General features: G+C 45.6%; 1 protein-coding gene across 5 annotated transcripts in view; it reads right to left on the bottom strand.

The window, feature by feature from the left end:
* The window catches only part of FLNB (filamin B), a 67,194-nt gene continuing 45,933 nt past the window's right edge, over positions 1–21,261 (bottom strand). For 2 of the 5 annotated variants that reach the window (XM_010718511.2, XM_010718512.2), the window contains 21 exons: positions 21,004–21,127; positions 20,643–20,799; positions 19,242–19,431; positions 17,312–17,559; positions 16,323–16,397; positions 15,517–15,619; positions 14,540–14,680; positions 12,904–13,032; positions 12,220–12,393; positions 11,927–12,085; positions 11,376–11,579; positions 10,665–10,817; positions 10,218–10,340; positions 9,416–9,682; positions 8,933–9,070; positions 8,730–8,845; positions 6,806–6,938; positions 5,598–5,774; positions 3,168–3,386; positions 2,060–2,263; positions 1–1,771 (listed from right to left, as the gene is read on the bottom strand). In XM_010718511.2, coding sequence (XP_010716813.2) covers positions 1,584–1,771; positions 2,060–2,263; positions 3,168–3,386; positions 5,598–5,774; positions 6,806–6,938; positions 8,730–8,845; positions 8,933–9,070; positions 9,416–9,682; positions 10,218–10,340; positions 10,665–10,817; positions 11,376–11,579; positions 11,927–12,085; positions 12,220–12,393; positions 12,904–13,032; positions 14,540–14,680; positions 15,517–15,619; positions 16,323–16,397; positions 17,312–17,559; positions 19,242–19,431; positions 20,643–20,799; positions 21,004–21,127 — 3,422 coding nt within the window. In that variant the 3' untranslated portion in view covers positions 1–1,583. The remainder of the gene's footprint in view (positions 1,772–2,059; positions 2,264–3,167; positions 3,387–5,597; positions 5,775–6,805; positions 6,939–8,729; positions 8,846–8,932; positions 9,071–9,415; positions 9,683–10,217; positions 10,341–10,664; positions 10,818–11,375; positions 11,580–11,926; positions 12,086–12,219; positions 12,394–12,903; positions 13,033–14,539; positions 14,681–15,516; positions 15,620–16,322; positions 16,398–17,311; positions 17,560–19,241; positions 19,432–20,642; positions 20,800–21,003; positions 21,128–21,261) is intronic. The other 3 variants (XM_010718513.2, XM_010718514.2, XM_010718515.2) reach the window with 2 other exon arrangements.

The following is a 21,261-nucleotide window of genomic DNA, read 5'->3' as shown; positions in this document are numbered from 1 at the left end:
TTGTTTTTAACATGCACATTTTAATGAAGCAAACATTTCTATTTAATAAGTTATAAGATACAATTTTACAATCCTGCATTTTATTCCAGTTTATTTTGTTTCACTTCCTAGTTTACAACATAGTGAGCATTTCACATTAAGGCACAAAAAAGCACGGTAAAAAACCCCAACCTTCCTTTATATCCCAAATCAACTGTGCTCGAGGGTAGTGCATCCGACGTAACTACAGAACTGTAAGTGTGAAGTTCTCCATAGGGACAGACAGTGACGTTTCAACAGGCTCTCAACAAATCCTACCTTCTCCTAATTGCAGAGTTAAAGCTCATGTGGAGAGCTGTACTAAAGCCCCAGCAGCTGACAGCAATAGAGATATGCACTTGGAAAGCAGTATTGAGTAACCCAGGACAAACACACGAGTCACAACAGAAGTTTTCACTCCTTGACCCCAGGCAGGAATCCCCTCCACAGCACGGAAGAGAATTTCAGAGGAGATGAGCATGACTTGGGCACGTCCTTGGACTGAGAGAGAATAAAAATGGCTTGCAGCAAACAAGGTTTGTTGGTTCATTTTGCTGCTATTAGATTTACACACCCACCCTTCCCCCTTCCCAATACCCGAGTACAGCGTGGGTCCCCAGGCTGGCTTTGACCATCTTGCTTAACAGCCAGCAGCCTCCAATATGCCATATGCTGCCATGCTCCGACCTGCGTGGATTGTGGGTTGCTCAGATGAGAACAGGACTGGCATGGCAAGCTAAGGGCTCTATTTAATCCAGCCAAACTGGGGTTGTTCTTAAGAAGACAATAAATCAATTGGGAGTTACCTGTAAAACAAAGCTTGGGGAATTTCTCCAGAATCCCGAGCTAATTAAAAAACGCATTGCTAGCATCGTGGCCAAAAAGCTACCGGTACAGATTTACAAAGCATTAACATAAAGGCTGAAAGCGCCCAGGAAGCAATTTTCAGTCTGCTTTTGGTCTGCTATAAAAGATAAACTTTTCCTAAATGTAAACCTTTAGCAAAGCATTTTCACAAATGTTTTAAATTTGAGTGGTACAGCCACTTTTAGTAGCCTTCTATAATGTTAAGCGTTAAAATGGATCAAGTATACAAAGGCACCTATCATAGTACCAGTTTCATCTCATTTCTTTACAGAAAAGAATTTGAACTGGGGACAGCCCAAGTCATATTCCATAACTAAAATGTAAAGTCTCCAGTCAAATAAAATCAGTAGTTAAGATACCCAATTACAAAGACAAATTCCAGTTTTCAATTAACATCTAAAGTCTTTAACATCCACAAGGGAAATTAGTGTCTAGTTATCCATATGATTCTCCAAACATCAACAGTGACCTGGACAGCACTGCAAAGGTACAATTTGAGGAGGACATTAAATAGATTTGTGTTATGCTGATAAGTAGGATAGAAGTGAAATGCTTGTAAAAACGTTACAGAAGTTACTTCTGAGTGTATTGAAATGTGAGCCGTGGGTATCTAGATACTGCAATTTGCAACAGGACTGCACCCAGTATAACTCTACGGCCGAGCTGTGAACATACAGACCGACGGACACGGGGTGGGTTTAGGGAACCGTGACATGGAAGGGGCTCCCAGGGATGTGCTCATCACCCCACTTCACTGCCAGGACGTAGTCACCCCTCTCCTTGACCACATACGTCACGTTGTACTGGTGGTTGCCCAGATGCTTGATGGAAACCTCTTCACATGGGATTGTAGGTCCGTGGACGCCAACTAACAGCATATTTGAACCTACAGCAAAATAACAGTTAGCACTCATGCACTTGAACAAACAACCATGATGTTTTTTACAGCCAGATCATCACCTCAAGCTCTGAATTTTAACTCCGCAAAATGCAGATTTACAGCTAAAGCAGATCAGGTCTCAGAGCGCTGCCAAGAGTTCTCATTAATTCTTAGCTGCCAGCTCACAGAGTCACACTCCCCCTCTTTCCTAATGCAGAGCTCGCAATTAACCAAAAGCTGTTTCAGTGCAAAAGACATCCAGCTAAACCATGCAGCTGGCTCCTGCTCCCTTACCTGCTTTGCTGCAGTCCACAGAGAAGGAGCTTTTCTGACCCACAAAAGCCTTTGAGAGTCCTGCTCCCCGGGAAACCACTTTGCTGGCATCCGAGGTGGATTTGGGAATGGCACTATAGCAAGTTTCGGTCGATGACCTCGTCACCGACTCCACCATGATGGAAGAGGTTTCGTTTGCGCTGCCCAGGGTGACCAGCCGCTGTCCTGGAAACAGAAAAAGCTTCTGACACTCAGATTCACCCTGTTTGAAAGGCAGTTAGAAGGAGGTTTTGAAATCCTCCTAGTGACTAGCATGCATTCTGCATCCAAAATGCATTTTCAGAGAGGAGCAATTTCCTTCTTTGGTATTTAAACCAACATCGTCCAGTAACGCTGCCAACAATCCCATCCCAGAGCTCTTAAGTGGTGAAAGGACCACAGGAACTTCAGGATTCAGTAAGCAAAGCTTGCTGCTGGAGAAGAGTTAATTGTGCTCCAATCACCAAATGCCAAAAATGGCTCGAGTTGGCAGAAAAGCAGGTGCAATTTTGCAACAATCCATTTTGAAAGCAGAGCGTGTCCCAGCCAGGGGAGCGTGGTCCCTGCTGCCCATCCCAAGACCACCACCACCACCGTGTTCCTCTAGCTTGGGGAAGCAATAGTGCTTCAACACAGCACTGAAGAGAAAGAGCCCTCAGATGTAAGAACAGCCTTCCTCACATCACCTGCAAGCTCCCAGACACAACAGCCTTCAGTCAGGCCAGAGATGCACCAAAATGAGACCAAGAGGGCCACTGCTGGTGCTCTAAGTGTGTAGCTTACAGGCTTCGGGGAGGAAAATGGGTAATAAGTCGTACATCCCCACTGCTGATGCAACACCCTGAAGCTAGGTCGAGGTCTAGCATCCCCCCATGATGCCGTTTCATGGAGTCTAGCTGGCAAGCTCTGAGACCCACTGACAGCCTCTCCCAGATACTCCTACCCCAGGGTTTGGCGGTGACAGAGAGAGGCGTTTTGCCTCTCGTGTCTTTGGGCACCGGGCATCTCCACTGACTGCTGACTCAGGGATATACTTGCTGACTGACACAAAGTACGTCGGGCCCACTGTAAATACTGGTTAGCTTTTTACCTGTAACCTTTGCCTTGAAGGGGCTGCCCACTATGTGGTTAGGTCCACCATATTTAACTCCAATTAAATAGTTTCCCGGAGCCATGGGTGTGTACATGACTTTGTAACCTTCTGGAGTTTCCTGGCAGTCCATTTTCACCTTTGATGGCCCTTCAATTGTAACAGAGAGGGTACCTGGACCAGCCTTGGTCGTGTTAATGAAAAACTCCGACTGCAATCCTAGAAAGATGTAGCACAGTAAGACACACTCTTCCTTACACTGTTGTTACAAAAGCAGCCTCAGTTATAAAACAGGAACCAGTAACTTGGTGGGAGATCCCTTCAGGACCAAAAGGGAAGTATTTCAGCTTCAAAAAGCCAGCTCTAAGGGGAAAGGCATGACTCAGAACAGAGCCCTCCTGCTGGGAGCTCCTCCATGCCTGAGCTCAGGGCAGTTGGGAGCCATCTCACCACACGGGCCATAAATCAGCAGTGAAGGGCCCACAAGAAATCAGAGACAAGGGCTGAGAGGTCTCCTGGAGGAGACGGCTGTTTGAACTGCTCTGCAACAACACTCTGAGCAGTGTGTGGAAACAAAAGCTTGTTTAATTACAGCATCTGGTTCACAGAACCAAATTACTGGTGCTAATACTAAGCCAATGACACAACGCCAGCAGCACGAGAAGAATTTAAGTGAGGCTTTCAGTCCCCCACATAATTTACTGTCAAACCCTGGCTTCAAATATTTACGACCTTTGGGTTGTTGTATCAGATGCTGCTGACAAGGAATAAAGGGCTCGGGCACAACCAAACCAAGACAGCTATGGGAAAGTTCACTACAGTGAGACTGAAGCACGCTAAGTGCGATGGCAAAGCTGGGAGAAACTTCTGGCCTCTCTGCACAAGCGGTGGTTGTGTTGCAATGCCTGGAGAGCCTGCACAGCACAGCACCGTGCTCTGCTGTTCCAGCAGGAAGCCGCACAGGCAGGCTGTGCAGATGAAGGCTGGCCTTGTTGGAGGCTGCAGGCGCACAGTTCAGGTGCTCAGCCCTCGGCCACTGCTGTCTCACAGTGGGTCATTGTGCAGAACTGCTGCTTGGCAGCTCCCAGGGCAGCGCGCCACGAGCAGCAGCCAGGAGCCAACAAGGGGGCACAGAGTAACAGCGCTGCAGCTGAACAGCCTATTTAGATGGAAAACAACCCCAAGCACCTTTACAGGCGGAGAAAAAATCCCCCTGTCCCTGCAGTATCAATGGCTAGTATTAACGAGTGCTTTTGTTTCCACCTATTAGAGAAGTGAAGCTAGTAATATCTTATTTTACACAGTATATCCACATGCTTCCAAAATCAACTGCTTGGTTCTGCAGAGCAGCACAAGCTTTGGCCGAATAACTGCAACTTTTTTTTTTTTTCCAGGAGAAAAATATATAAAATAGAATCCAAAAAAGGCAGAAGATAAAGGGAACTTGTTGTCACCCTGCACATCAAAGGGGAAAAAAGAACAGTTCTGCTCTGCCGTTCACTGGTGCGTGTGGCCCACAGAAGCACACAGTTTAACAGATCAAAGCACAGATCCTGGAATGCTTTCACATTTTCTCAAAAAGACCAAAATCATATAAATGAATAAAAATAATCTACATTCTTGAGTTGAGAACTGTCAGCTGGGGCAGCCGGAGGAGATAAATAGGGTCAGTATTCATGCTGCACCTGAAGCACGTACGGAATACTACAAACAGAACACAACCCATCACATTGCCTACATTTTGCACATCATGTCACGTTTAACTTGAAACCTCTCAGAGGTGCAAGCGCTAAGGGAAAGCTAATTGGGTGCACCCTGCAACCAGTGGATTAACAGGGAAATGCAAGTTAAAGGAGACTCCTCAGACTAGACAGCCAGCTGAACGACTGCATTCACTACAAGCTGCTGGAAACCCTGCTTTACTACTACTACCACCAAGTTTCAGGACAAAGCAAAATAAATCTATTGATCGCATTCGTTCCCCCTCGTCTTTCACCCACTCTGGAGCACACATGCAGCGCAGTCGCTGACTGCTTTCTGACGGCTGCAGAACTCTGCAAAAGCTTTGCAGTTCTCATGTGGAACTGAGCCAAAGCATCCCCAGAGCTGCAGGAGACCACCTACGAGGAGCTCAGCCACCCATCGCTGCAGAGCAGCCACACGGACCCATCAGCTTCTGCTGCAGTTGCTGGTTCACAGAGGTGTTAAGTTCACTGAGGCTCAGCGTAGCATGCAGACCTGTTAGTTGATGGTTATAAGATTTCAGGAGCATGCGAGAAAGCAAAATTAGTCTGCACCTAGGTCAGTAGAGCATGTGTGTCAGTTCAGCTGTCTCAGCAATGGCAGTCATGTAAAAATATGCCTAAAACCAGCTTCCAGCTCTTTCCAGAAAGCCAAAGGCCAGTGAGGGAGTTGTACAAGAAGGGTTACCCGTGGTGCCGCTCTCCAGGCCTGGTCCATACGCTGTGACGAGCGTGGGGTTGCCCGCCTGGCCGGGCTCACCAACACGCACCTTGAAGGGGCTGCCCACCACGTGGCTCCCGTTGAACTTCACATCGATGGAGTGGATGCCATTTTCGTGGGGGATAAACCGAACGGCATATTTGTCTGCAGAGAAAAGAGGCCGTTCCAACATTTCAGAGATGACATCAGCAGAAGCTAAATTCAACATCAGTTAGCAGTCTGAGCAAGGCTTCCACACCATTTCAACATGTTTTGGTCCCAGCATAAACAAAGCCAGCCACGCTACCTGCTACACCCCTATTTAAGTAGGAAAACGAAGTATTTATCACAGGAGGTGTCACAGATTGCACCTTGTCTGCTAGGAGCTGATGGATGTCACCCAGCCTGCAGCCCAGGCTTAGAGCTACTGCCTGACCTGGAGCTAGACATGACTGCTGAGCCACAGCCCAGCCTGACAGCGGCAGACAGAGCAGCTGGGGAAGGCAAGCCAAGCTGTACCAGCAGGCTGAGCGTGCTGCACAACACTGCAGAGACGGCACCTTTATTTAAGAGTCATTCAGCAATTTGCTGATATTTAACATTTTCAATTGCACGCTCACTCAGAGGAGCGACTGACCTTCCCCAGCTGTACTATAGCAAGACTGGCAGAGTACAGACCATAATTCATTCAGACTTCAATCAAAAAAGAAAAGCTCACTGCTAAAACAGGTGTTGAGCTTTCTGTAGTGTTTGCTTACGTTCGGTTTCCTTGACATTCTACATGAAGGAGTGGGTGCAAGTTAAAAATAAACTATTTGTCAAAGATGGAAGCGTAGCTTTGAAAAATAAACTTCATTGGCTAAATACAACAACCACATCATATTTCAGCCCCTTCCTTTATGAATAATGTTGCTGTACCTTCACTGCAAGCCAAGACTTCATGTGAAAACCCTTTAGAGTTTGCCCTTTAATGTCAGTACCTTACAGAAGTTAGGGTTCCATCAACTCTCTAGGAAAAGCATTGATGGAACAATTCCTACCAGAGTTGCTGACAACCAAATGCCAGTCTCCAAGCACGGAGCTCACTCCTCGGTGGGCTGTTTGCAAACCAAGGGATTCAACTCACTCGCTAAGTTAGCAGGGAGCGTTTGTGTAAGTCACCCAGTGTGTTCTGATAAACGTAAAGCTGTTCTCACCTGGCTCCAGCTCAGACACATGGCACTCTTCTACAGCTCCGGAGGGGCTGTGGACTTTAGCATCAATCTTGCCCTTTGCCCCGTTCAGCCTTATAGCAAAGGATGCCGGCTGATTAACTTTTAATCCAGACTCCTGAGAATGCAACAGTCAGATTACCAAACTTAAAATTCTGTTTCAGACAGCACAAGATGTGAGGAAGGGAAATAATTGCTTTAGCACAGTTTTTCAGATTTCAACAAAGGACAGCATTGTGACTTACAGTAATTCTCAGATCAGAAGGTTTTTCACTCTTACACAGTGACTGATTTCAGTCACCTACATCCGATGCTAGGCTGATTCTTTCAATAGTCCCAGACCATTTTTGGAAGCCAGACAATGCTTTGCCAGACCAGGCAAAGGCATGTTTACAAGCCTAGCCACCCGTTATCACTGAGGTCAGGCCCCTGTATTCAGGCACTTGATTTAAAGGATGTTTAAGCGATAGCTCCATTATCAGCCCGTTCATTCATTCCAGATTCATTCAGAGGAAAGGCCTCTGATAATCCCGTTGTCTGTAAGAGTAATAGGCATGTTTATATTTGCCACAAGAGGCTACATTTAGAAAGCTGCCACAAGATGTCTTAAAATGAGAAAGCAATTTAAGACACAGAACCAGATGTGGCTGTGCTGCAGAACATCAGCACCGTGCAGTGCTGCTTGCTGAAGGCAACTCTGTTCTGCATCTGTGTGGCACAGCCACAGCAGAGCTCATGCAGCTATAAGAAGCAATATTTTATGCTGAACATACTTTACCTGATTTCATTTTCAATTAAATCCTGGAGAGGTAAATAAATGCAACTGAGTAGAACTGAGGTACGATCTATATAAAGCAAATCCCTGATGCAGGTTTAGCTGCACAGAGCTCCTTTACAGAACACTCAGCTTTATCTGCCTCTCCAGGATATAACTGAAGTGGGTATTCCTGTCAAAAGTCTTTAAATGAAACACAAGAGAAACATCAATACCACAGTGACTAATTAACGCCCTTGTAACTCCTTGTTAGAAGAGACATTACTGGAACAGGCTGTCACGGTTCATTTACACAGTGAATGCTCAGGCAAAGTCCAGGCTGAGCACATCAAAAAACCTCAACTGAAGTCTTAATTGCTAATCGCCACTCAGCGAGGACTGAGGTACAGTATATTTAGACACACGTTCTCAGTCTCACTTCCAAGTTTCTGGCTTTGGAGGCTCAAGTCAGACCTTTAATGTTACTTGTACTTTAATGCAAGTAACCACACACACACATAAAAATAATGGTAAGGTTAACAGATGAACCCAGATCAACTACAGAGCTGGAATTCACTCCTACAGATTCGCTACCATTCATGGATGATCTGAGCTGTGACTGTGTGGTTTCGTGATGTCAGCCAGAGTGAATTTGTGCTCTGACTCCAGTGTGGGGCCCTGTCCATCTGCCTCAAACAAGGCTGCAGTAATGTTCCTACATGGCCTACACCCTCTTGCCCACAGAAATGCAGCTTTCAGCCCACATGCTGACACAGCAGCTCAGTTATCAGCGTGATCATTGCTTGTTTGTATTCATGTTTCAGGTTTGACTGGGCTTTCCCAAGCTAAATCAGGAGGGAAAGCAAGGTTTACCTCCTCCTCTTCTTTTTCATTATCAGACATTACATTAACACCTGCAGTACACGTATTCTAGCCTTCTGCCTTCAAATCCTAGCTAGCTAGAACAGGGCCAACTTTACTGGCCCGTGCTACCAAGCTCCCAAAAACCTCTCTCTGTCTGCAAGCTAAACTTGAAACGAAGCACTAACCAAGGCAAGGTTATCACTAAGAAGAAAGGACAACCACTTTGGTCTCAGAGAACAAGGACGAAATCAGTCTCTGTGGCAAGCTGTGGGATGTTTCCTTATGTCTCACCTGAAGGCTAGTGACAGTGAGCCTGCGAGCATCATCAGACGGGGCGATGATGGGAACCAGGTAGGGGCTTTCAGGAATGTGCTCATCGTTGAACTTTATGGACACCTCATAGTTGCCTGTGGGGAGAAAGATGCAGAGTTTCTTTAGTGTATTTGGAAGTAGCCTTCAGTTTTATTTCAGAACATTTTGGTCTTGGTATGTACCTGGCTCTTGAACTATGTAAGATACACCACAAGATCCATCTTTATGGTCTTCAAAGGCAATTTCTGCTTTACTTGGACCTTCTACAGCAATGGACAGTCCTCCAGCTCCAGCCTCCCGTGTCCATATGCTGAACTCAGCTGTTGAAGCACATGAGAAAACAAACAAGTGTAAGCTTGCTGCAGCTGGGCTCCAGCTTCTTTTTAACAGGCTGTGTGGCACTCATAGTTATGTTATGAGAAATGGTACATCATGCCACATCCTGCAGAGGAGTTTCCTAAACATGAGTTTCTCCACCTGCATGACACAGCAATACTATTCCCTTGTATATGTTTCTCTGCTGACCACCCCTGGTTACTGGGGTGACCCTGTGCTGTTACACCGAGCTCTACTCAAGCTCTCAGAAGAGAGGCTCCTATAGGGATCAACAGAAATCATTTCATCTGTGCACAGTGGGCAGGAGAAGTTGAGGGCACAGGACTCACCTGGGACACCTGTCTCTCCACGTTCCAGCCCTGGGCCTCCAGCTCTCACTTTATGGGCTCCTCCTTCGCCGAGTGGCCCCACAGTGAACTGGAAGGGGCTGCCTGGCACGGGCTGCCCTCTGTATTTGACATCTACTGTGTGGACCCCCATTTCTTGTGGCACAAAGCGGACACAGTAGGTGTTTTTGTCAACTTCTACTATTTCTGCATCGGAGTTTCTTCCAGAGGGACTAGTTACCTGGGCTGTCATGTCCCCACAGTCAATTTCTAACAAGGAAAGAATACAAAATGAAGAACAAGAGTGACAGAGTGGTTGGGTACTTCTTTTTTCAACTGAGCTCAGTAGATTATGCGGCACAGATGACAGAAGGGGTAGGTAGGTGCTAGGTTGTATCCCAGCAGAGCAGCCAGCCTAACCAGTTACAGCTCACCAGGTGCTATGGAGGCGGATGAGAAGGTTGGATAAGTGCAGCCAGCTAGAACTGCCCTACGTGATTCACCTGGGCAGACAGCAGTACAAACACTTAAGAACCAACCCCAGAGAGAGGCTGAGCTGTGCAGCCCATTTTTCCAGGTTGCTGTACGCAGAACAGATTAGGGCCTCCCCAGTATTTATATCTCCATACAGTGATCATGGATATGTTTATCTTCAGCAGTTCAAAGAGACCACATTACTAATGTTTCTTCCCTGAGCTGTCTTAACATGAGGAACTCAACACTGAAGTTCTTATTTCCACTGCTTCAAGTACACCTACACTATGCAAGTGTAAGCTATGGTTATAGGGAAAAGGATGCTGCTTACCTGGGATTTTTAGGTTCAGATCACATATGCTTCCAACTGTTGCAACAGAGGGAGCCCGTCTTGTTCGTGTGATGCTCTCCTTAACTCTTCCCTCACCACTTATCTTCACAGTAAATGGGCTGCCTGCAAGTAGCACAGCAAGTCATCCCTCCTCTGCTCACTGTATATTGCATATATTGCATCAAGGAGAAGAGTGAAAGTATCTTCTAACTTGTAGCTTATCAAAGTGAGGGTCTTAGAGCCAGTTTACAGAAAAGTCCAGGTGAAATACAACCACGTAACCGAAATAGTTCTGGATTGTTGCATGGAAGGTACTGGAGAAGCCTCAAAGAATCTTTGGGACTTAAGATCTGCACCAAATCAGCCAACCCACCTGCAATTCCAGCAGTGGACAGCTAGGCAAGACCTCTGCTGTATTAAACTAAGATGCCAAACACTCCCACTTACCTGGAATATGTTCATCTGCAAATTTAGTGGACACAATGTACACGCCAGGTACAGTTGGAAAATAGGATACTTTGCAAGTTCCATCTTCTAGGTCTTCAGTTTGGATATCTACCTTGCTGGGTCCTTCAACTGCCAGCGAGATCCCACCATAACCTGCAACAAAGATAAGTAACCTTACATTTCCATAGTGATATTATAAATATGACTGAAACCCAAAACAGTAGCTAGTCAGTAGCCAGCTTGTTTTAAAAAGACTATGTGGGCACTGCACGATGTCCTAGAAGTGTTTTTGTGATCTGAATAGGCCAGAATATATTTAAGCATGCTTTTAGCTCCTAAAACGTTCTGACCATATCCCTTTTAATTCACTGACGTTGAAATGTTAACTTCAAAGACTGGTCAAGGCTCTACATTAAATAAACACAAAAAAATTGCATCTTCCTCATCTCCTTCTTGCTGTACACAACGATTCTAGATCCAGCTCCAACAAATGAAAGAAATCCTCTGTTAGTGATAGTCCTTGTTGACTGTAAAGTAAGACATTAGCTAAGATAATGAAAAGCATTTTAGAAATTAATAGCATTGCCCAAAATTAATAACTGACAACAACAATGCATTATAAGCAGAATGCTTTGCAGCCTGTGATCTGGAGATTCCTTGCAGAGAAAGACAACATTGTGCTTTAGAAAGTTCCTTTGCAAGCAAACTAACCTGCATCTCTTGTGTCTACAATAAAGTCACACATTTCAAAGGTTCGCCCTTCTACCAATCCACGTCCATAAACTCTTGCTCGTCTGGCATCTCCTATCTCAGACTGGACCACCATGATTGTTACAGGGCTGTTTGGTACATGGTTCCCATTTTTCTTGATGCTAACCAGATGTTCTCCTACTTCCCGTGGGATGAATGAGATACCTACAAAGCAGAGAAATGTGACAAGCTTAGTCAATTTTTATGCACGTTACACTTGATTGTAAAGCCTTAATCACACCAAGAAATGAAATATTAAAGGAACACTCTACACATATCAAAGTATTGTTCTCAAGTGGGCTACAGAACCATTCATATAAGCAGACAAATAGCAGTTTGGTCACAATCTGGAATGTTAACAGAAAAGATCAGCCTGCTTCACCAGCTGCACCATTTGGTTTGACAACACTCCTTCAGGAAAGTATGGAAAAACATTAAGGCATCTTAAGTAGTAAAGAAAACTGGAGGAGAGGCTGCTATGCTGCTCTCAGATGATGGCTCTTAGGGCTTACCAATGTGGTTGTTGGGCAGCCTCTTCAGAAGACAAGGTTCATCACGACCTGATGGGGCTTTAATGCTAGCTGTCAGGAGACTGAGATCAGTCTCGTTGATATCCAACAAAAACTCAGCAGCAGATCCAAGCTTAACTTGGGACCGTCTTCTGTTATCATCTGTGAAAATACAGAGAAATGAGTAAGAGAAATTAGGAGGTTAAGTGCAGAACAAGTTGGAGGATAAACCAGGCCCTCCATGCTACCAGAGGTCAACTTACACTCTTAAGTGCTAAGAAGTCTAAACTTTATACCTGTAATCTTGGCTGTGAATGGGCTGCCAGGGATGTGCTTGTCATTGTACTTGACCAGTATGCTGTAGTTCCCAGGTAGAGTGGGCAGGTAGGTGACTGTGCACGTCCCATCTTTGTTATCAATGCAGCTGATCTCCGCTTTGGAAGGTCCTTCAATAGCCAAGTCCAGTCCACCTAGGAAACACAGAGAACAGCATTTCTCTAAGTCTTCATGAACACCAAGACCGAGTATACTTAAAGAGGAAGATCCAGAATATGGTGCTGGAAATACAGCTCAGATTTACCTTTTCAAAAGAGAGCAGCAAAGAACTCAGGCCAACATCAAGGCTGCAACTCTACTCGATCTATTAGATTTACTTAATAGTGATTCCAGATCCAGCTGTCATCTGCTAGATCTAATTTGCCTTCCGTTTATTTTTAATCAAGTGAATCATTTGCACTCTATACCACATCTGAATGTACTGTTCTCAGGAAGAAGTAATAAAACAGTTTTTACTGCACATATGACACAGCTCGATGGAGGCCATTTTTGCATTATATTTGCACAAGTCATTGTTTACATCTTACCAAAGATTCATATTTGAACAAACAAATGCAAATTATGCTTCAAATTAATGCTGACCCACATCACACTTCTTAGAAGTTCCAAGCTTAGAGTAAGGTGGGTTTAAAGAACAGACTTACCCTCCTCTGCATCTTCCGTGACAATGGTAAAGGTCGCTGGTTTATTAGCAACCCCATAAATGAGGCCAGGCCCATAAGCAGACACGCTGCCGCTGTTTGGATAATTCACATAGAACTGTAGAGGGCTCTCTAAAGAAAAAGAAAACAATAATCACTTCAAGGATTAGTGGCCTGGGCTACAAGAATGAAATAGGCATCAAGTTGCTTTAACCCAGCAGGAGCTTATGCTTATTCACTACCACATTCTTCAGTGCTACTCTCACCAGTTGGTATTTGAAGAACCTTTACACCACTCCAGTGCACTTTAAAATAAATATGCTTCTCCTTTCATCTTCAAAAGATACTGCTGCACAGTTTAGTCATGACAAAGCGCTACTTCAATTACCACAGATAAGCTAAATGATGCTGTAAAGGGTCTTACTCATCAGCAGTTTATATTTAGCATATTAAATCAGAGCATGACTCAGAGAAGCAGTCTTTCAATTCAGATACTGATCATAATTTGGGCAGCTCAGAATTAGGAAGAAGCACTGCACATTGCTTGACTCAATGAACCTGAACTAGCAAACTTGAAGGGTATCCAGAAACGCATTTGCCAGCCTGAGATTAATAAAGCTGGTGCGCAAGAACAAGAAGTACAGTCACCAACAGCCAGTAAGAGTTTCAAAAAAAGGCACAGACAGCTTCCAAGTCCAAAGCTAGATTCTGTAGCTGAGACAGAAGCAAGCTTGATTCATGACAGCCTTCAAGAAGAAGCACTGAGGCACAGCATCCTCCTGGCCAGGCACAGGACAATGGTCTCACGGAGCCAATACGTCAGCCAGTTTGGAACTTGTAAGTGCTGTACACAAACACGGTACTGAAGCAGCACTATGCATCATGCTATATGAGCTCCATGCTTCAGCCAGTTTCCATGCCCCAGCTGAACCAGCAGCCCAGTCGAGGCAATGCTGTCAGTTCTCTACCCCATATCTGCACACTGTGCCACAGAGCTGCCCTGTTTCCCCAATGCCTGTGAGGCAGCCTGAGCTGCCAGGGGGGCAGAGTGCCAGTGGGGAGCTGGGGAACTAAGGACAAAAGAAGAGAGAATGAAAGGCAGTGGTTTCTTTTTGTATAGAAGCAGCCAAGAAGAAAGAAAGATTACAGCATAACGTGCATGTGTGCTTTATTTCATTGCACTGAGATGGAAAGAGTAACTATAGTGTTTTAGCCACTTGGTCCTCTGCACAGATTGTAGCTTTTATGCCAATGCAGTTTTAAGGATATACATGTACTGTAACTATTAGTTTTGCTGAGCAACAAGGCAGTAAATTTCAACCCCCCAAAAAATGGTATTTAGAAAATTGTATGTTTCTTCTCCATAGTAAAAGGCCACAAAAGCTAACGTCCAAAACCAAAATCCATTTTAAGCCTGGCTGGTACTATGAAACCACAATGGAAGCTCACATGTGCCTGCACTTACTCCTTTGCTTTAGTTTTTCTTCTGCATGCAGACAAACTGCTGCTGAGTGCTAAGATGCCCCAAGCAGCTCTTGCAGCAGGGCTATACTGAGGCTACAGAAACCTTATCAGGGAAACGATGCGTCAACAGGATGCTGTGCTCAGCTCCGTCAGCCACCTGCTTTGTCAGACTCACCTGGGATGTGATTTCCCATGTATTTTATGTGCATCTCATGCAGCCCCACTTCTGTAGGAGCGTATCTCACTGTTACAGTACCATCCTTGTTATCCACAATGTCTGGTGTATCAGTCTTTCCGGAGGGCATGTGTACTTCACCTACAAAAAGGCATCATGTGAGCCACAGGAGGAGAAACTGCCTGCTTCCCCTCTCCCACCCACAAAGAATTGTCTAGCCCTTTTAAGCAAGCAATTGTTAAACTACTTACCCACAGGCACAAACAGGAGACTAATGGGAACACTAAACAGACATGTTTTTTACTAAAGCTACATGAATACAGCACAGCAGTAGACATCTGGCAGGCAGTTCTGTGACCTTACAAACTCCACAGGCAGGGCTGTTGGCTGCAGCCACTGACATTTGCGTGGTGAGCCCAGGAAAGGTGCTGATGTGCTTCACTGCAAGATGCTCTCCCTCTTCAATCAGGGACAGAGCATGGCTTGAGGAGGGATGGCTGAGCCAGAGCAAGAGCACCCAGCCCACACATGCAGCTCAGCACAACAGGGTGCTGCCAAGTGATGCTTGTGCAGAAGAATCATAGAATCGTTACAGTTGGAAAAGACCACTAAGGTTCTTTAATTCAACTGTTGAGAAAGCTTGACTGTTTTGGAGAAGGGACATGGTGGGGTGGAGGCCAATCACATATACATATAGTTGCTCTGGAGGATAAAAATCAGCAGCTGGTCCTGCAGTGCAGTACTTCCCAGCCCAGCCCCAAGGGCTGCAGCAGCACCAAGAATTCAGAGCATCACAGGCGTATCCCACTCAAACTCCAGTGGATGCCACTTGATGTGAAATTAAGCAACTGAGTCCTGGCGTAATACAATTCTCCTCCACATGCTATGGTCTCGACCACACAGACAGCTAGCTGCAAATGCATAAACATGCTCACAAAGGCCAAAGCCTTCCCAACAAGCTCCACATCCTTTGGTACCTGTTATTTCTCCTTTCCTTACAGCAAAGGGGATAACCATATCGAAGGGCCGGAATCCCATGCCGTTCATGTCGCCAACTGGTACATAAGCCTCTTCTGTGACCTATGGGAAGCAAAAGGCTCACATCACAACCAGTGGCAGCACAAGGGAGCTGAGCACTGAGCCACTCTGCTGTGAGCAGAAGCAGGACAAGGCGCGGTGATTATGGCGGTCAGCAGCCACTGGCTGGGGCCCAACTAGAGCATCCCGTTAAGCTTTCCTCCATAACACCACATCGCAGAGCAGAGCAAATCAAACATGGTGCGGATGGAAGGCATGCTGGAAAAAAGTGAGCGGTCAACACGGAATGCAAGAGCGTGGGAGGCAACGCAGTGCACACAAGACCCAGAGTGGCTCCATCGGAAAGGATTTAGTTGCTTAAGGCCTGGAAGAGAAAGTGATTTGAATGTGGCAGAGTGATTGCAACACAAAATTGACAACAGAAACAAGTTTCACAATGCGACTCTGGACTCAAGACATGGTGCTATTTTACTGGGAAAACAGAGCAATGCTGTCAGGAGACATTGCAGAAGTAGAAGCTGTAGGTGTAATGATCCTCTTCGTATTTAGGATGTTACTGAGAGTTTACTTGGAGACTCCCTTCAAGCAGCATGGAAAAAACAGGTCTGGATTCCGAGAACAATTGATCAAATAGAAAGAATGAATACAATGACCAGAAAGAATCAAGCAGTCCCAAGAAGCAGGCTGTCATCTGAAATGGAACACAGATGGGGGAAAACAACCAAAAAAAGTAAAAATTGTGTACCCAAGGGCGGAATCCGGGTGGGGATGCACCCACTGTCTCCTGCGACCGCACAGCAGCATCATCTGCATCTACAGCCTGGTTGGTGGTAAAGGCAGGTTAGCATTGCTCCTGTGTCAGCACTCCTTGTGTTTCACACAACATGACCTGCCTGCTGTTGGGCACCTTCCTCCCACCACCCGCACCCACCACGGAGATGTGGGGAAACAGTCACCCATGCAGCCAAGGGACAAAGCCACCTCTGGGAGACTTGGAAGGAAGCTGGAGAGCAGCACCTATGCTGAGGTGGAACTGAGTTTCAGAGATGCTTCTTTATGCCATAGGGAGGGAGGTAAGAGGCTTAGGCCTGAGACCCTCTGTGCACAACCCAGCCCATGCTCAGCCATGGCCCCCGCTACCCTTCTGCACTTTGTTTCCAAGCTTTTGCTCAAAGGGCTTCTGTGAGCCCTCAGAGGCACCTAGTTTGCTCCCAGCAACACACAGGGGTTTTGTTTGCTTTTTAAACCTAAGCATGCTGAAGGATTGCATGTGGGAAGGGATATAATTAGGAGGGGAATTTGGCTGTAACACTTTAGCGAGCATTTGCAAATCATTTTTAAGTGTGAGCTAACAGCCCGCTTCCTTGGGATCTGTCAGCACACCGTTTCTTACTTTGGGGTCAATATTATAGAGTGAAAGACGGACAAGTCAGAGCACTGTAGCTGACAAGAGCTGAAATAATTGGTCTTAAAGGTTGATTACAACCACTCTTCCATCGTTTAGAGAAACAACTACGTGGTCAGGAAATGAAACATTTTGACCAGAGCAGCCAAGCTTTTACCCTCCAATGGCTCACCTAACTGCTCAAAATAACAAGAACAAGGACCCATTAGCTCCTGCTGGTCTAATAAACGCCTACAAAAATTTACATGCACACAGACTTAACCTATCACTGAATAAAACGTGGAAACAGGAATCTGAATGGGAGGTATTTGTGAGCAGAACTGGCTTACCATCACAGTGAAAGGACTGTTGGGAATGTCTACCCCACCGAAGCGGACGTAAATCACGTAGGTTCCTGGTTTGGCAGCTGTGTAGAAGATATCATAAGTCCCGTCCTCGTTTTCAACAACATCTGCCTCAGCTTCTGTCCCATCTGGTGTCAGGACGGTGCACGTCACTTTTCCTTTCCCTGCTGATTTGGCATCCACCACAAAACCAACCTCCTCACCAGTCCTCACTGTGGGTGCAATTCCAGGACCTGCAAGACAAGTTTTGGGGCAGAAATCATTCAGAGGGCTGCCTCGAGGCAGGTAGTCCGGCACCAAGCACCCCCCAAATGCTCTGGAGAGTAGATGTACGGCAGGGACACTCGCAGTGAGCACAGTAGCAGCCAGGGCCACGTCTCCTTTTACGCTACCAGCAAACCATTTTCCACTGTTTTGCCACACATCCAAAAAAATCATGAAACAATGCCCAAGTCGAGCAGATCCAGCCTGAGGAACGCTGTGTTTAAATGAGAGCTATTAACTCATGTTTGCAGTGTGTATTTGATACTTGTGTTTTTGACCACCGCTTGTTACCGGGTAAATGGCTCACTTTCAAATGGCAACAAACCTGTCATTTTAATACCTGAGCAGTATTCCAGCACCCACTCCTACAGTGATTGCATTTCAGCTTTGCAGCAGAGAGTCAAAGGCACTTCTTGGAAATGGGAAATTTAAACTGGCATCTAAGAGGAATTGCCATTATTATGAGTAGTTAGCAACTTGAGTTACTTGGAACAACATCAGATTGAGCCATTAAGGCCTCTTTTAAACAAATTTTGAAGCAAAGGGGATACCGGCCGCTCTGTTTTTTTCCATTGTGCCAGGAACGTATTTCTGGTTTAAACAAGCCTGAGAGCAGCCAGCTGCTGGCCTGACACCAGGTAGACTGTCATGCACAATTCAGGTTGGTGCAATGCTCAGACACTCTCACGGGTCTACAACCATAGATTAAGTTTCCCTGTTCAATCTGGCCTTGCTCAATTTATTTATAAATCCTGGACCTAGCATTCAGCGATGATACCATAACTAGCTCCTACCCATCCTGCTCCTCCCCATAGTCTCTGGTTGGCTGGGAGGTAGCAGTGGGTCGTGGTGGCTCAAAGCTGCATGGTGACCATCTGGCCTGAGAATGGGTAAGGGCTGTAGCTATAAATGAGCTTCAATGGCAACAAATTTGGAATCCCTCCCCTACGTCGAGGCACTGATTTTTGAGACAGTGATTTTTGAGTATAGTAACTTCTTAACCTTGAAGATTCCCTTTTTTTTAAACCCCTCTTCCAAAATTCCACCTTCACCCTGGCCAACCTTGATCAGACAGAAAGGCAGCAAAGAACACTATCAGTAATACCCAGCCTGAACAGGATTTGCTAGTCTTGAAGCACACATCCAAGTACTTATACCCCCAGCATTAATTCTGCTTTTGTTCAGAATGAAAAGCTTCTTGCAATGCTAGCAGTGCAAGGAGCCTGAATGCAGGGAACATGTGCAGATGTGTTATTTTTAAATCAACCTCACTGCAATTCTCAACAGAATTTACCTAGGCCAAAACAAGCATCTAACTTCAGTTGCATCTGGCTCTTTATAACAACACCCCAGTCAGTCTGAAAGATTTTGCTGGAAACTACAAGAGATTCCTGTTCACCCGGGGGGTGGAGGGTTCTTTATCTTTATGAAAACCCCTCTTGTAAGAGCAGCCAGATTACACAAGACTCTCATGTGTTCTACCATAGCAAACCCCTTGTGCTTTTTCTCCCTTCAAATTAGCACTTTTTAAGAATTCCCTCTCTTTAGACGGTACACGGGGAGCACGTGCAGCCTGTCACACCAACTTCACAATCCTCTGATGGGTGCTTTACACCACATACAAACAACAGCAGTAGATCCTAGCACACACCTGTGGCCAAACACTTGCTGGCATCCCCCGCTGGAGACGCCCGGATTCGGTAGGGAGAGGATGGGATGTCATCCCCACCGTACTTCACACCAATCGTATAGCGGCCCGTTTTGTCAGGGACGTAGGTCACTGTGTATGTGCCATCCTTGTTGTCATGAATGTCCACTCTCTTGGGCTTACCCTCTTGGTCCTGAGGAAAGCAAAGCAGAAGATTTAGGCACTCTGAAGTCAGTTAGGATTCTCTTCAGCAGGACAGCAAACCTGTTCACAATGATACTTAGACAGTCTCAAAGAAGATCAGAAGTGAATCACTAGGAACGGACTTCCAGAAGCAAGGACATGTCAGACTACTGTAAAACAGTCAGGGCTATCAGCAACAGTCCTTTACGTGATACCAAGCAATGCTCCTCAGTGAGGCACTCAGCTCCTGAGAGCTTGCAAGGCCTGCACTTAAGAGCCTTCAGTCCCTTCAACTACCACTTCTACACTGAATATAAGGATCTGTACTTTAGCATCAAGCTTTCTTATCTAAAACCACAATCAGCACTCTGCAAAATGCTTCTGAAGAACCCCCAGCTTTCAGAGCAACTTAGTGCAAAGCATGAAGCACTTTGGAAAGCCTTCCAGAGTTGCTCACACAGAGAACTACATGTTGACACCTTCCTGTAATAAATGACTTTAACTGACAAGAATACAGTATAAGCTGCAAAGGATTTGAGATTTCAGGTACAGTGTGAAAGAGCTTGCTCCTTCCAGAGAAACATTTGACATTCAACAGTTCAGAACCAGAAATTGTAGCAAACAAATGCATTCCCACCACATACGGCTTGTAGAACTTGATCTTCAAAGCCATAGCCATGCTGGGAGTTCTGATAAGTAGGGCACACTTGCATTCCAGAATAAAGCCAATCACTTGGCAGTACACTGAGCAGATGGGATAGCATGGGAACAAGAATGCAGAACAGCAAGTACAGACATCATGCCATGACCTAGGCATGCCAGGGCTGAGAAACGTGCTTTATGGCCCACTAAACAGAGACCTTTCTGCAGAGGCCACAGAGACCAAGCATCAGAAACTTCAGGGAAAGCAATAACTAAGTCAAACAAAAACATTCCTGTAGTATCTCTTTAAGTGGCTTATGACTTTGAGTAACCTTGAGGGAAACTTGTTTTTCAATTTCTCATCACACAGTGCTCAGTGTGGAAGTAACAATGTGGCCTTGCTGAACCACACTGATAGAAGGCTGTCTCCATCTCAAATTCCATCATTTCTGTAACCTTGTAAGAAGCTGTACTTATCTCATTTGGGTCATTTGCAGAGTGTAAGGTTAATTATAAGCCAAATATAGTACAGAGGATGACTAAAACAGAGGTGTCCTGCATGGCTTTGCAGTTACTCACAGTTATCTGCACAGTGAGAAGTCCCTGCCCGGCATCTTTAGCATCTACAGCAAACTCCACAGGCAGACTGGCTGGTATGCCATAGGAACTGAGACCTGGTCCACTTGCTGTCACTTTACTGGCATCATATGTAGGAAGCACCTTCACCTTGAAGGGGCTGAAAGAGAAACCCATTATTGCTTCCTTCTCCTAAAATCAAGGTTGATCATTACTGCAGTACACAGTGGACAGGTGGACAACACGACAGGCACTGGCACTGCTCCCAGCTTGACCTGAGCCTTTAGTATATGCCCAGCCAATCCCTGGAACACAGTCAGTCAGGAACTCCTCAGATTACCAACGTTTATCCTTAGCACCTTACCTGCGAGGAATCTCTTCGTCTGCATATTTGACAGAGATCATGTATGGTCCCTCCTGTGTAGGGGTGTACACCACTGTGTGGGTGCCATCTCCGTTGTCTACTACATTAACAGGCTCCACAATTCCTAAAAAAGCAACAGATAACTTTCTCAGCTGTACTACTAAAATTCAGTTCCTCATCAGCCATTTGCCGTACGAAGCTCCAAGATGTTCTGCTGATTTACAGTTTGCAAAAAGCTACTTTTTTTTTTTTTTTTTT

Source organism: Meleagris gallopavo, chromosome 14 (assembly GCF_000146605.3).
Source record: "Meleagris gallopavo isolate NT-WF06-2002-E0010 breed Aviagen turkey brand Nicholas breeding stock chromosome 14, Turkey_5.1, whole genome shotgun sequence".
Lineage (NCBI taxonomy): Eukaryota > Metazoa > Chordata > Aves > Galliformes > Phasianidae > Meleagris > Meleagris gallopavo.
The sequence above is the reverse complement of the archived record's forward strand: the minus strand, read 5'-3'. Positions and strand labels throughout refer to the sequence as shown.